At 64.3% G+C, this 16,607-nt stretch overlaps 1 protein-coding gene across 1 annotated transcript; it reads right to left on the bottom strand.

Moving 5' to 3' along the window:
- Positions 1-6,982: 6,982 nt before the first annotated feature.
- On the bottom strand, positions 6,983-8,946 carry MRPS24 (mitochondrial ribosomal protein S24; the record flags this gene model as incomplete). The annotated part of the gene is made up of 4 exons (XM_079547506.1): positions 6,983-7,286; positions 7,365-7,476; positions 7,569-7,640; positions 8,914-8,946. The coding sequence occupies 4 exons, from the start codon at positions 8,944-8,946 to the stop codon at positions 7,003-7,005; spliced, it is 501 nt and encodes a 166-aa protein (XP_079403632.1). The 3' UTR covers positions 6,983-7,002.
- Between the last annotated feature and the right edge of the window lie 7,661 nt (positions 8,947-16,607).

Genomic DNA, 16,607 nt, shown 5'->3' with positions numbered 1-16,607 from the left:
ACCGGGACCTGAGCTGCACTGGTTGCCACATGGGGTGGCACTGGGATGTGGGGCACACAGGGATGTGGGGCACACAGGAGGAGATGTGGGGACCTGGGACGTGTGGGGCGGCGTGTGGGGGCAGCACTGGGACCTGGGCGGCACCGGTTGCCCCGTGGGGTGGCACTGGGATGTGGGGCAGCACAGGGATGTGGGGCACACAGGAGACGTGGGGACCTGGGATGTGTGGGGCAGCACTGGGACCTGGGCTGCATTGGTTGCCACGTGGGGTGGCACAGAGTAATGGGGCACAGCGGGTGGCACAGAGATGTGGGGCACACAGGAGGAGACGTGGGGACCTGGGACGTGTGGGGCAGTGCGTGGGAATGGGACGTATGGGGACCTGGGACCCACGGATATGGGGCACGTGGGGTGGCACTGGGATGTGGGGCACACAGGAGGAGACGTGGGGACCTGGGATGTGTGGGGCGGCGTGTGGGAATGGGACGTATGGGGACCTGGGACCCACGGATATGGGGCACGTGGGGTGGCACTGGGATGTGGGGCACAAACAAGGTGACATGGGGACCTGGGACGTGTGGGGCAGCGCATGGGGTGGCACCGGGACCTGAGCTGCACTGGTTGCCACATGGGGTGGCACTGGGATGTGGGGCACACAGGGATGTGGGGCACACAGGAGGAGATGTGGGGACCTGGGACGTGTGGGGCGGCGTGTGGGGCAGCACTGGGACCTGGGCGGCACCGGTTGCCCCGTGGGGTGGCACTGGGATGTGGGGCACAGCGGGTGGCACTGGGGTGTGGGGCAGCACAGGGATGTGGGGCACACAGGAGACGTGGGGACCTGGGATGTGTGGGGCAGCACTGGGACCTGGGCTGCATTGGTTGCCACGTGGGGTGGCACAGAGGAATGGGGCACACAGGAGGAGACGTGGGGACCTGGGACGTGTGGGGCAGCGCGTGGGAATGGGACGTATGGGGACCTGGGACCCACGGATATGGGGCACGTGGGGTGGCACTGGGATGTGGGGCACACAGGGATGTGGGGCACACAGGAGGAGACGTGGGGACCTGGGACGTGTGGGGCGGCGTGTGGGGCAGCACTGGGACCTGGGCGGCCCCGGTTGCCCCGTGGGGCGGCACGCGGGCACAGCGACCCACACGCTGTCGCCCCGCTGTCCCCAGGCCGTGGGCATCTCGGTGGAGTTCGTGTCCCACCTGACGGTCGCCTTCGCGCAGAGCCGCCGTCCCAGCCGCGTGGAGCGCGCGGCCGAGGCCACCATCAACATGGGCAGCAAGGTGGGGGGCGGCCGTGCGGCGCGGCGGCTCCCGTGGGGCGCGGGGACGCGTGGGGTCGCCGGCAGCCGGAGCCGCAGCCTCACCCGCGCGCCCCCGCCGCAGGTGGTGGCCGGGGTGGCCATGACCAACCTGCCGGGCATCGTGGTTCTGGCCTTCGCCAAAGCGCAGCTCATCCAGATCTTCTTCTTCCGCCTCAACTTCATCATCACCCTGGTGGGCCTCGCCCACGGCCTCGCCTTCCTGCCCGTGCTGCTCAGCTACATCGGTTCGGCCCGAAGCCCCACCCGTCCCCCGTGCCGACGGCTGGGGGTGACGCCGCACCGCTGTCACCGCAGGTCCCGCACCGCTGGGCGCCGAGGGCGACAAAGCTGACGTGGAAGGCAGCACATTCGGCACGGGGGGCGGCAGATTCGGCACGGAAGGCAACAAATTCGGCACGGAGGGCGGCAGATTCGGCACGGAAGGTAACAAATTCGGCACGGAGGGCGGCACATTCGGCACGGAGGGCAGCAGATTCGGCACGGAGGGCGGCACATTCGGCACGGAGGGCGGCACATTCGGCACGGAGGGCACCGAGGCCGGCACGGCGCGGGGCGCAGCGATGGCCAACCCCGGCTTTGAGGACGCGGCGCAGTGCTGACGCCGCCGCTGCCCCCGCGGCCCTTTTCTGTGCCGCCGTATTTAAAGTGGTTTTCTCAGAGATGCCGGGTTTTGTGGTTTGCGGTGGGTTTGAAGGGGTTTGGAGCGGGGGGATGAGGATGGGGGGGTGGAGGGGGGGCACACGCGGCTGGGCACCGTGGGGACAGGGATGACAGGCAGCTGGGGACACCGTGCTGGGATGGACAGCTTGGGGACAGGGACATGGGGGGCGCACGGACACCTTGGGGACAGGAGCATCTGGGACACATGGATGGACATCGTGGGACGGGGACACAGGGACACCTGGGGGACAGGATGACATGGGACACGTGGGCATCGTGGGGACAGGGACATGTGGGACACACGGACAGACATGTTGGGATGGGGACACGTGGGACACATGGATGGACATCCTGGGGACAGGGACACACGGACACCTTGGGGACAAAACCACGCAGGACCCATAGAGGGACATCTTGGGGACAGGGACACGTGGGGCACATGGAACAACCTGGGGACAGGGTGAGATGGGACACATGGACACCTTGGGGACAGGACTGCATTGACACGTGGATGTCTTGGGGACAGGGACACACATGGACACTGTGGGGACAGGACCGTGGGGGACACACAGACACCTTGGGGACAAAGCTGTGGGGCACAGAGACACCTTGGGGACAGGAGCACGTGGGACACGTGGATGGACATCTTGGGGACAGGGACACGTGGGGCATGTGGGCAACTTGGGGACAAAGCTGTGCAGGACACACGGACGGACATGTTGGGATGGGGACACGTGGGGCACATGATGGACGTCCTGGGGACAGGGACACACGGACACCTTGGGGACAAAACTGCGTGGGACCCATAGAGGGACATCATGGGGACAGGGCCATGTGGGGCATGTGGGCAACTTGGGGACAGGGTGAGATGGGACACATGGACACCGTGGGGACAAAACCATGTGGGGCACAAGAGGGACATCCTGGGACAGGGACACGCAAACACCCTGGGGACAAAACCGTGTGAGACCCATAGAGGGACATCGTGGGGACATGGCCATGGGGACACGCAGATGGCATCCTGGGGACGGGGACATGTGGGGCACACGGACACCTTGGGGACAGGACTGCATCAACATGTGGATGGACGTCTTGGGGACAGGGACACACATGGACACTGTGGGGACAGGACCGTGGGGGACACACGGACACCTTGGGGACAAAGCTGTGGGACACGTGGATGGAAGTCTTGGGGACAGGGACACACGGACACCTTGGGGACAGGAGCATCTGGGACACATGGATGGACATCGTGGGACGGGGACACCTTGGGGACACCTGGGGGACAGGATGACATGGGACACGTGGGCATCGTGGGGACAGGGACATGTGGGACACACGGACAGACATGTTGGGATGGGGACACGTGGGACACATGGATGGACATCCTGGGGACAGGGACACACGGACACCTTGGGGACAAAACCACGCAGGACCCATAGAGGGACATCTTGGGGACAGGGACACGTGGGGCACATGGAACAACCTGGGGACAGGGTGAGATGGGACACATGGACACCTTGGGGACAGGACTGCATTGACACGTGGATGTCTTGGGGACAGGGACACACATGGACACTGTGGGGACAGGACTGTGGGGGACACACAGACACCTTGGGGACAAAGCTGTGGGGCACAGAGACACCTTGGGGACAGGAGCACGTGGGATACGTGGATGGACATCTTGGGGACAGGGACACGTGGGGCATGTGGGCAACTTGGGGACAAAGCTGTGCAGGACACACGGATGGACATGTTGGGATGGGGACACGTGGGGCACATGATGGACGTCCTGGGGACAGGGACACACGGACACCTTGGGGACAAAACCACGCAGGACCCATAGAGGGACATCGTGGGGACAAAGCTGTGGGGCACACGGACACCTTGGGGACAGGAGCACGTGGGACACGTGGATGGACATCTTGGGGACAGGGACACGTGGGGCATGTGGGCAACTTGGGGACAAAGCTGTGGGACACACGGACATCTTGGGGACAGGACTGTGTTGACACATGGATGTCTTGGGGACAGGGACACACATGGACACTGTGTGGGACCCACAGACACCTTGGGAACAAAGCTGTGGGGCACACGGACGGGCACCTTGGGATGGGGCCACGTGGGGCATGAGGATGGGCACCTTGGGGGCAGGGACACACGGACATCTTGGGGACAAGGCAAAGCGGGACCCATAGGGGGACATGGTGGGGACAGGGACACGGCGCATCCAACGCCAAGGGCCGCTCAGCTGCGGGGGGGACGGGATCCCAGGAGATCCCATGGGGCGCCTGGGGACCCCAAAGCACTGAGACCCCAAAGGGCAGAGAGGGGGACGGGTCCTGTGGGGTGGAGAGCCCACGGGGCAACGGGGTGAGACCCCATGGGAGCAGGACCCCAAAGGACATGTGGGGACGGTGGGGTGGGACCCCATGGGATGAAGACCCCGCAGGGCACAACGGGGACAGACCCCATAGGATCAAGACCCCAAGGGGCATATGGGAACGGTGGGGTGGGTCCCTATGGGATCAGGACCCCAACCGACTCCATGGGGTCAGTGCATATGGGATGAAGAACCCATATAGGGCGGCATATGGGAACGGTGGGGATGGGACCCCATGGGATGAAGACCCCACAGGACATATGGGAACGGTGGGGGTGGGTCTTATGGGATCAGGACCCCACAGGGCACAACGGGGACAGACCCCATAGGATCAAGACCCCAAAGGACATATGGGAACGGTGGGGATGGGTCCCTATGGGATGAAGACCCCAACCGACTCAATGGGGTCAGGTGCATATGGGCTGAAGAACCCATATAGGGGGCACAGGGCATATGGGAACGGTGGGGATGGGACCCCATGGGATCAGGACCCCAAAGGACATATGGGAATGGTGGGGATGGGATACCATGGGATGAAGACCCCAAAGGACATATGGGAATGGTGGGGGGGGTCCCTATGGGATCAGGACCCCACAGGACATATGGGGACGGTGGGGTGGGTCCCTATGTGATGAAGACCCCAACCAACTCAATGGGGTCAGGTCCATATGGGATGAAGAACCCATATAGGGCGGCATATGGGAACGGTGGGGATGGGACCCCATGGGATGAAGACCCCACAGGACATATGGGAACAGTGGGGATGGGTCCATATGGGATTGAGACCCCAACTGACTCCATGGGGTCAGGTGCACATGGGCTGAAGAACCCATATGGGGTGGCCTATGGGAACAGGGGGGGTGGGATCCCATGGGATGAAGACCCCAGAGGACATATGGGAACGGTGGGGGTGGGTCTTATGGGATCAGGACCCCACAGGGCACAACAGGGACAGACCCCATAGGATCAAGACCCCAAAGGACATATGGGAACGGTGGAGGTGGGTCCCTATGGGATCAGGACCCCAAAGAGCAAATGGGAACAGACCCCATAGGATCAAGACCCCACAGGACACATGGGGACAGTGGGGATGGGTCCCCATGGGATCAGGACCCCAAAGGACACATGGGGACGGTGGGGATGGGTCCCTATGTGATGAAGACCCCAACCAACTCCATGGGGTCAGGTGCATATGGGATGAAGAACCCATATAGGGCGGCATATGGGAACGGTGGGGATGGGACCCCATGGGATGAAGACCCCACAGGACATATGGGAATGGTGGGGATGGGTCCCTATGGGATCAGACCCCAACTGACTCCATGGGGTCAGGTGCATATGGGATGAAGAACCCATATAGGGGGACATAGGGCATATGGGAACAGGGGGGATGGGATCCTATGGGATGAAGACCCCAGAGGACATATGGGAACGGTGGGGGTGGGTCCCTATGGGATCAGGACCCCAAAGGACACATGGGGACGGTGGGGTGGGTCCCTATGGGATGGAGACCCCAACCGACTCCATGGGGTCGGGTCCATATGGGCTGAAGACCCCATATTGGGGGCACAGGGCACACGGGAACGGTGGGGACGGGATCCCATGGGCTGAAGACCCCGCGGGGCACAACGGGCTCAGAGCCCCTGCAGGGCACACGGCGCACGGGCAGCCGGGCTGCAGCGCCCACCCACAGCCCCCATGGCCGCGGGGCGGGCCGGGAGCCCCTGCAGCCCTGCATCCCGCACCCTGCAGCCCGGACCCCGCACCCACCCCGCATGCCGCAGCCCCGCATCCCACAGCCCTGCACCCACCCCGCACCCCGGACCCCGCAGCCCCACATCCTGCAGCCCCGTTCCCTGCATCCTGCACTCCGCACCCTGCAGCCCCGCACCCTGCATCCCGAATCCCACACCCTGCACCCCGCATCCCACACCCTGCACCCCGCAGCCCCGCACCCTGCACCCACCCCGCACCCCGCACCCCGGACCCTGCAATCCCGCACCCTGCACCCCGGACTCCGCAGCCCTGCACCCTGCGCCCCGCACCCACCCCGCACCCCGGACCCCGCATCCTGCATCCCGCAGCCCCGCATCCTGCAGCCCGGACCCTGCACCCTGCACCCCACAGCCCAGCAGCCCCACACCCTGCACCCCGGACTCCGCAGCCCCGCACCCTGCACCCACCCCGCACCCCGCAGCCCTGCGCCCCGCACCCTGCATCCCGAACCCTGCACCCACCCCGCACCCCGCACCCTGCAGCCCGCATCCTGCAGCCCCGCACCCACCCCGCAGCCCCGCATCCCGCAGCCCCGCACCCTGCATCCCGAACCCTGCACCCACCCAGCACCCCGGACCCTGCAGCCCGCATCCTGCAACCCCGCACCCACCCCGCAGCCCCACATCCCGCAGCCCCGCACCCTGCATCCCACACCCCCGCACCCTGCACTCCGCACCCCGCACCCCCGACCCCGCAGCCCCGCACCCTGGATCCCGCAGCTCGCATCCCTGCACCCCGCAGCCCCACACCCTGCACTCCGCACCCCGCACCCCGTAGCCCCGCACTCTACACCCCGCCCCCCCCCAATCACGGAGCGGAGGCGGCGGCAGTGCGGGGCGCTTTATGCTACAGGAACTTGTAGCAGGGCGCGGCGGGCACGGTCTGCACGTGGATGCGCACGGGGCACTTGTAGAAATGCGCCAGCAGCGCCTCGGCGTAACCCAGCAGGAAGCAGAGCTTGGCGGGCGGCAGGCGGCGCAGCAGCAGCGGGCAGAGCAGCAGCGCGTTGGCGCGGCGCTTCACCACCACCTCGTCGGCCAGGCAGCCGGGAAACGTCCCGCGCAGGAAGCGCCGCACGAAGGCGTCCTCCACCGCCCGCTCCGCCGCGCCCGCCTCCCCGGCCAGGTTCCCTGCGGGGCGGACGGCGGTCGGGAAGGGCCGGGGCCGCTCGGCCGCCCCCCCTCCCCGAGCCCCGGGGCCCCGCGTACCGGTGTGCAGCGACAGCCAGCCCTTGCGGTGCGCGATGTAATGCGGCGGGTGGGCGCGCTCGTACGTGACGCCTTTGTCGCCTTTCCCCACGCGGACCCGAGCCGCCCGCGTCTGCAGGGGGGAAGCGAGGGGTCGGGGAGGGGGGGGACCCCCGTTGGAAGGGGCTTAAGGGGGCGGGGGGGAGGGGGGGGGTCGGGGCTCACCTTGAGGACGGGCGGCGTGGAGTGGAGGCCGCGGGCGGCGGGGAGCGCCGGGATGCGGCCGCGGGGCAGCGCCTGGGGGGGGAGGCAGCGCTGTGCCCTTCGTGTCCCCTGGGCCGCCGGCCGCAAGGAGGCGCTCGTGGTGCCCGCAGCCCAGGCTCCGCTCCGTCCATCGCATCACCTCCCAGTGCCACCACCCAGCGTCCCCAAAGGGTCCCCACACCCCATGTCCCAGTGCCACCAACTGTGCCCCACAAGTGTCCCCGTGCCCCACATCCCACTGCCACCACCATCGCTGTCCCCATGGTGTCCCCACATCCTACAGCCCCCAACCACGGTGTGTCCCCACACCCCACATCCCAGTGCCACCACCCAGCGTCCCCAAAGGGTCCCCACACCCCAAGTCCTCTGACCCCATACACACTGTCCCCACACCCCACGTCCCAGTGCCACCATCGTCCACGTCCCCACAAGTGTCCCCACACCCCACATCCCATTGCCACCACTTCTAGATCCCAACCTATGGTGTCCCCATACCCCACGTCCCAGTGCCACCATCATCCATGTCCCCAAAGGGTCCCCACACCCCACATCCTCCAACCTCACCCGCAGTGTCCCCACACCCCCTGTCCCACTGCCACCACTCCTAGATCCCAACCTATGGTGTCCCCACACTCCGTGCCCTCTGACCCCATACACACTGTCCCCACACCCCACCTCCCAGTGCCACCATCATCCACGTCCCCAAAGGGTCCCCACACCCCATGTCCCAGTGCCACCAACTGTGCCCCACAACTGTCCCCGTGCCCCACATCCCACTGCCACCACCATCGCTGTCCCCATGGTGTCCCCACATCCCACAGCCCCCAACCACGGTGTGTCCCCACACCCCACATCCCAGTGCCACCACCCACAATGTCCCCAAAGTGTCCCCACACCTCATGTCCTCTGACCCCACCCGCAGTGTCCCCACGCCCCACGCCCCAGTGTCACCAACAGTGCCCCACAAGTGTCCCCATAACCCACTTCCAGTGTCCCCTCCATCAGTGTCCCCAAAGTGTCCCCACACCCCACATCCCACTGCCACCATCAGCCGTGTCCCCACAATGTCCCCACATCCCACTGCCCCCACTGTGTCCCCACACCCCACGTCCCACTGCCACCACCCCGTGTCCCCAAAGTGTCCCCACACCCCACGGCCTCTGATTCCATCCACGCTGTCCCCGCACCCCACGTCCCAGTGCCCCCATCCAGTGTCCCCTCAAGGTCCCCACACCCCAGTGCCACCACCCTCGCTGTCCCCTCCCTGTCCCCACACCCCCCGCTCTCCGTCCCCCGCTGTCCCCACCCCGAGAGCCCGCAAGGCCGTGGGCGCCGCCATCTTGACTCGGGGGGCGGGATTTCCGGCGGAAGCGGAAGCGCCCCCTTGCGGCTGGGAGGAGCGAACGCTCCGTGTAGGGCGCCCCCATGTGGGGAGTCCGCATATAGGATCCGCGCGGACGGCCCTATTGGGGGTGAGCCCATGTGAGGTCCCCGTGCGATGTCCCTGTAGGGGCTGTCCGCATGTGGGGAGCCCCCGTGTGATGCCCCCATGTGAACGGCCCTATAGGGGCTGTCCCCATGTGACGTCCCCATGTCCCCATACCCCATATTCCACATCCCACATCCCATATCCCACACCCAATACCCCACACCCCACACCTCATACCCCATACCCTATACCCCCATACCCTATACCCCTTATCCCATATCCCACACCCCATATCCCATAACCCATACCCCACACCCCATACCCCTTACCCCATATCCCATATCCCATACCCTATTCCCCATACCCCATACCCTTCACCCCATACCCCATACCCCACACCCCATATCTCATACTCCATACCCCACAATCCATATCCCATTCCCCATATTCCATACCCCACATCCCATACCCCACACCCCACACCCCGCACCCCATTCCCCATACCCCATACCCATATCCCATACTCTTCACCCTATACCCCACACCCCACACCCCATACCCCACACCTCATACCCTATACCCCATATCCCATATCCCATATCCCATACCCCACACCCCATATCCCATACTCCATACTCCATACCCCATACCCCACACCCCACACCCCACACCCAATACCCCACACCCCATACCCCATACCCCACATCCCATACCCAATACTCCACACCCCATACTCCATACCCCACATCCCATACCCCATACCCCACACCCCATATCCCACACCCCATACCCAATACTCCACACCCCATACTCCACACCCCACATCCCATACCCCATACCCCACACCCCATATCCCACACCCCATACCCCACATCCCATACCCAATACTCCACACCCCATACTCCACACCCCACACCCCATACCCCATATCCCACACCCCATACCCCATATCCCACACCCCACACCCCACACCCCACACCCCATTCCCGATACCCCACACCCCATACCCCATTCCCGATACCCCACACCTCATACCCCATTCCCCACACCCCATACCCCTTACCCGACACCCCCACACCCCCATATCCCACACCCCACACCCCATGTCCCCCCACGTTCCCATGTCCCTGTACCCCACACCCCATACCCCCCCCCCCTTTGTCCCCACATCCCCCCCTCCCCCCCCCACCCCGCTCCCCTTCCCAGCAGCGCTTTGAAGCTCCGGCCCCGGTCCTTCACTGGAGAGCACTTGTGGGGTGAAGGGTCCTCCAGTGGGGTGGGACGGGGGGTGGGGGGTGAGATACGGGATATGGGGTGTGGGATGTGGGGGATGGGATGTGGGGGGTGGGACACAGGGATGTGAGATATGGGATTTGGGGTATGGGATGGATTGGGGGTATGGAGTCATGGGGACTTGGGATATGGGGTGTGGGGTGTGAGATATGGGATATGGAGTGTGAGATATGGGATATGGGGTGTGAGATATGGGATATGGGGTGTGGGATATGGGATATGGGGTGTGAGATATGGGATATAGGATGTGGGATATGGGATATGGGGTGTGGGATATGGGATATGGGGTGTGGGATATGGGATATGGGGTGTGGGATATGGGATGTGGGATATGGGGTGTGGGATATGGGATATAGGATGTGGGATATGGGATATGGGGTGTGAGATATGGGATATGGGGTGCGGGATGTGGGATATGGGGTGTGAGATATGGGATATGGGGTGTGGGATATGGGATATGGGGTGTGGGATATGGGATGTGGGATATGGGGTGTGGGATATGGGATATGGGGTGTGGGATATGGGATGTGGGATATGGGGTGTGGGATATGGGATATGGGGTGTGGGATATGGGATATAGGATGTGGGATATGGGATATGGGGTGTGAGATATGGGATATAGGATGTGGGATATGGGATATGGGGTGTGGGATATGGGATATGGGGTGTGGGATATGGGATGTGGGATATGGGGTGTGGGATATGGGATATGGGGTGTGGGATATGGGATATAGGATGTGGGATATGGGGTGTGAGATATGGGATATGGGGTGCGGGATGTGGGATATGGGGTGTGAGATATGGGATATGGGGTGTGGGATATGGGATGTGGGATATGGGGTGTGGGATATGGGATATGGGGTGCGGGATGTGGGGGACAGGGGGCTTGGGGACATGGGGACGTGAAGCTGGGGGCTGTGGGGGTGCGGGGATGTGGGGAGAGAGGAGACATGGAGATGGGGGGGAGGAGACGTGGCCACGTGGGGATGGGGGGATGTGGGGTTATGGGATGTGGGGTTGTGGGGTTATCAGGATATGGGGTTCTGGGGTTGTGGGGTTACAGGGTTCTGGGGTTGTGGGGTTATGGGGTTATGGGGATGTGGGGTATGGGGTTGTGGAGTTATGGGGATGTGGGGTATGGGGTTGTGGGGATGAGGGCATATGGGGATGTGTGGCTGTGGGGTTGTGGGGTTGTATGGTTATGGGGTATGGGGTCATGGGGCTAAAGGATTATGGGGTTGTGGGGTTGTGGGGATGTGGGGTATGGGGTTATGGGGTTATGGGGTTATAGGGTTATGGGGATGTGGGGATGTGGGGTTGTGAGGTTCTGGGGTTATCAGGATGTGGGGTTATGGGGCTAAGGGGTTCTGCGGTTACAGGGTTGTGGGGTTGTGGGGTTACGGGGATGGGGGCACATGGGGATGTGGGGTTGTGGGGATGAGCGGCTGTGGGGTTATGGGGTATGGGGTCATGGGGCTAAAGGGTTGTGGGGTTGGATGTGGGGATGTGGGGTTATGGGGTTATGGGGTTATGGGGATGTGGGGTTGTGAGGTTCTGGGTTATGGGGATGGGGGGTCATGGGGCTAAGGGGTTGTGGGGTTGTGGGGTTCTGGGGTCACAGGGTTCTTGGTTCTGGGGTCACAGGGTTGTGGGGTTATGGAATATGGGGTTATGGGGCTAAAGGGTTCTGTGGTTCTGTGGTGTGGGGTTCCGTGGTTCCGTGGTTCGGGGTGCTGCCCCCAATGCTGCGGGCTCCCTGCAGCCCAACGCGGTCCCGGCACCACGGCCCCCCCCCCGCCGTCCCGCCCCCCATCGGGGCCGCGCGTTCCCCTGCGCGGGCACGGCGCCAACCCCCCCCCCCCCCCCCCCCCCCCAGCGGGGCTTTAAGCGCTCCGGGCCGCGGCCCCGCGCAGCCGCCATGGCCGCCACCGCGCTGCGGGCGCTGCTGCTCGTCGTGCCGCTCTGCGCCTCCGCAGGTAGGGCCGCAATGGGCGCCGCCCCCCCCCAAAATCTGGGGACCCCCAAACCTGGGGACCCCCGCCCGACACCTGGGTGCGCCCCAAAACCTGGGTGTCCCCCCCCAAATCTGGGTTCCCCCACGCCGTAATTGGGCGCACCCCAAAACCTGGGTTCCCCCCAACTCTGAGTGCCCGCACCCCAAATCTGGGTGCCCCCACCCTACACCTGGGCGCACCCCAAAACCTGCCCTCCTTCCCCCCCCAGATCTGAATACCCCCCCCCCCAAATCTGGGTGCCCCCGCCCCATACTTGGGCGCACCCCAAAACCTGAATTCCCCCCCATCTTTGAATACCCCCAAATCTGGGTCGCCCCCAAACCTGGGGACCCCCACCCTACACCTGGGCGCACCCCAAAACCTGGACCCGCCCCCCCAAATCTGGGGACCCCCACCCCATACTCGTGCGCACCCCAAAACCTGAGTCCTCCCCCCCCCAACTCTGAGTGCCCCCACCCCAAATCTGGGTCCCCCAAACCTGGGTGCCCCCCACCCCACATCTGTGAGCTCCCCAAAACCCGTTTCCCCCCCCCAAACCTGGGTACCCTCACCCCATATTTGGGCGCACCCCAAAACCTGGGTCCCCCCCAACTCTGAGTGCCCCCACCCCAAATCTGGGTTCCCCCAAACCTGGGGACCCCCTCCCCATAGCCGTGTGCTCCCCAAAACCTGGGTGTCCCTCCCCAAATCTGGGTGCCCCCACCCCATATTTGGGCGCACCCCAAAAGCTGCATGCCCCCCCTCAACTCTGAGTGCCCCCACCCCAAATCTGGATCCCCCCCAAATCTGGGTGCCCCCACCCCATATCCGTGTGCACCCCAAAACCTGAATCCCCCCCCAACTCTGATATCCCCCCCCCCCCCCAAATCTGAGTACTTCCACCCCAAATCCAGTCCCCCCCATTTCTGGGTGCCCCCACCTCCAATCTGGGTGCCATCCCCCCCCCCCCCCAAACCTGGGTTCCCCCACCCTACACCTGGGTGCACCCCAAAACCTGTGTCCCCCCCCCAAATCTGGATGCCCCCACCTCATACTTGGGTGCACCCCAAAACCTGGGTCCCCCCCATTTCTGGGTGCCCTCACTTCCAATCTTCCCCCCACCCCCCCCCAAACCTGGGTGCCCTCACCCTACACCTGGGTGCACCCCAAAACCCCTTTCCCCCCCCCCAAATCTGGATGCCCCCACCTCATACTTGGGTGCCCCCCAAATCCAGTCCCCCCCCACTTCCAATCTGGGTCCCCCCCCATCTCTGGGTCCCCCCACCCTACACCTGGGCTCACCCCCAAACCTGGCTCCCCCCCACCCCAAATCCAGGCCCCCCCCCCCCCCCCAGCCTCGTGTGACCCAAACCACTGCACCCCCCCCCCCCCACCCCAATTTGGGGACATCCCTGCGTTGGCATTGGGGCGGTTGGGGGGTGGGGGGACACCTCACAGCAGGGCCCCCACCCACAGTTGTGGCGGTGGGGGGGCAGTGGGGTGACGGCGTCCCGCTGCCGCCTGTAGGGCTGGGGGGGCCGGGCTGCCAGGGGGGACCCCAAAGCTCACAGGTGGGTGCAACCCCCCCCCCCCCCAAAACCTCCTCACGTCCCCAACCCCCCGTCCCCACTCCTGAACCCTGGGCTCCGTCCCGTTTGTCCCCACATGTCCCCGCGTCCCCATGGCCCCATGTCTTGGTGTCCCCATGTCCCAACGTCCCCAGTGTCCCCACGTCCCCAGACACCACACCCCCATGTCTCCATGTCTCGGTGTCCCCATGTCCCAATGACCCCTATGTCCCCATATCCCCACGTCCCCAGGTCCCCACGTCCCCACATCCCCATAACTCCACACCTCCATGTCCCCTTATCCCCATATCCCCATGTCCCCATGTCCCCATAACTTCACACCTCCATGTCCCCATGTCCCCATGTCCCTGTATCCCCGTATCCCCACATCCCCATGTCCCCATGTCCCCACATCCCCATGTCCCCATAACTCCACACCCTCATGTCCCCTTATCCCAATGTCCCCACGTCCCCATGGCCCCATAACTCCACACCCCCATGTCCCCACATCCCCACATCCCAATGTCCCCACATCCCCACATCCCCATGTCCCCATAGCTCCACAGCCCCATGTCCCCTTATCTCCATGTCCCCATATCCCCAATGTCCCCATATCCCCATGGCCCCATAACTCCACACCCCCATGTCCCCATATCCCCACATCCCAATGTCCCCACATCCCCACATCCCCATATCCACATGTCCCCATGTCCCCGTATCCCCACATCCCCATGTCCCTGTATCCCCACATCCCAGTGTCCCCACATCCCCATGTCCCCGTGTCCCCATAACTCCACATCCCCATGTCCCCATATCCGCACGTCCCCGTATCCCCATGTCCCCATGTCCCCACGTCCCCATAGCTCCACAGCCCCACATCCCCACGTCCCCATGCTGCCATATCCCCATGTCCCCATGTCCCCATGTCCCCACGTCCCCATGCTGCCATATCCCCATATCCCCATGTCCCCATGTCCCCATGTCCCCATGTCCCCCCGTCCCCATGCTGCCATATCCCCATATCCCCATATCCCCATGTCCCCATGTCCCCATATCCCCATATCCCCATATCCCCATGTCCCCATATCCCCATATCCCCATGTCCCCATGTCCCCATGTCCCCATATCCCCATATCCCCATGTCCCCATATCCCCATATCCTCATGTCCCCATATCCCCATATCCCCATGTCCCCATGTCCCCATATCCCCATGTCCCCATATCCCCATGTCCCCATGTCCCCATGTCCCCATGTCCCCATGTCCCCATGCCCCCTTTTCCCCACGTCCCCATGACTCCATTCCCCCCCCCCCATTTTGGTGTCCCCACGATGTCCCCCCCCCCCCCGCCGTCCCCCCAGGCGGACATTTGCTCCGACTGCCGGCGCCTGGTGACGCTTCTGATCCGCGTGGCCAACGCATCAACAGCCGAGGTGCTGGGGGGGGGGGGGACACGGTGTGACCCGAAGGGACCCGGCGGCGTCCCCAGGGGTGACATCGGTGCCGGGGGGGGGCAGGCGGCCCTGGAGGGGGTCCTGCACAGGGAGTGCGCGGCGCTGCCGCTGCCCAGCATGGTGACACCGTGCCGCAGGATGGTGAGCCGCTACGGAGAGCTGCTGGGGACACGGCTGGTGAGCGGGGAGGGGACAGCGGCGGGGGGGGGACACTGGGGGGGAAGGGGACACGGTGACGTATGGGGACACGGAGCTGTATGGGGACACAGAGCTGTATGGGGACATCTGGGGAGCGGGGATATCGGGGTGGTGGGGGCGGCTGGGGGAGGTGGGGACACGGTGACGTATGGGGACATGGAGCTGTATGGGGATGGCTGGGGAATGGGGACACTTTGAGGAGATGGGGACACGGTGACATATGGGGACACTTTGGGGTGCTGGGGAAATGGGGACATGGTGCTGTATGGGGACGTCTGGGAATGGGGACATCGGGGTGGTGGGGACATGTGGGGGAAATGGGGACACGGTCCCGTATGGGGACAGCTGGGGAGTGGGGACATTGGGGTGGTGGGGGCGGCTGGGGGAATTGGGGACACGAGCTGTATGGGGACGGCTGGGGAATGGGGACGTTGGGGTGGTGGGGACACTTTGGGGAGATGGGGACACGGTGACATATGGGGACACCTGGAGAAAGGGGACATCGAGATGCTGGGGACATGTGGGGGAAATGGGGACACGGTCCCGTATGGGGACATGGTGCCATATGGGGACACCTGGGGAATGGGGACATCTGAGCAGTGGGGACAGCTGGGGGACATGGGGACAATGTGCCACCTGGGGACACTTTGGGGTGCAGGGGAAATGGGGACACGGAGCTGTATGGGGATGTATGGGGATGTATGGGGACATCTGGGTGGTGGGGACAGCTGGGGGAAATGGGGACATGGTGCCATATGGGGACACCTGGAGAAAGGGGACATCGAGATGCTGGGGACAGCTGGGGGAATGGGGACAATGTGGCACTTGGGGACACTTTGGGGTGCTGGGGGAAATGGGGACACAGTGCTGTATGGGGACATGGTGCCATATGGGGACATCTGGGTGGTGGGGACAGCTGGGGGAAATGGGGACAATGGTGCCATATGGGGACACAGTGCTGTATGGGGACATGGTGCCATATGGGGACACCTGGAGAAAGGGGACATCGGGATGGTGAGGACAGCTGGGGGAAATGGGGACAATGTGCCACTTGGGGACACTTTG

This window comes from Tetrao urogallus, assembly GCF_951394365.1.
Source record: "Tetrao urogallus genome assembly, chromosome: 27".
NCBI classification, from domain to species: Eukaryota; Metazoa; Chordata; class Aves; order Galliformes; family Phasianidae; genus Tetrao; species Tetrao urogallus.
This window is presented reverse-complemented; position numbering and strand designations above follow the sequence as displayed.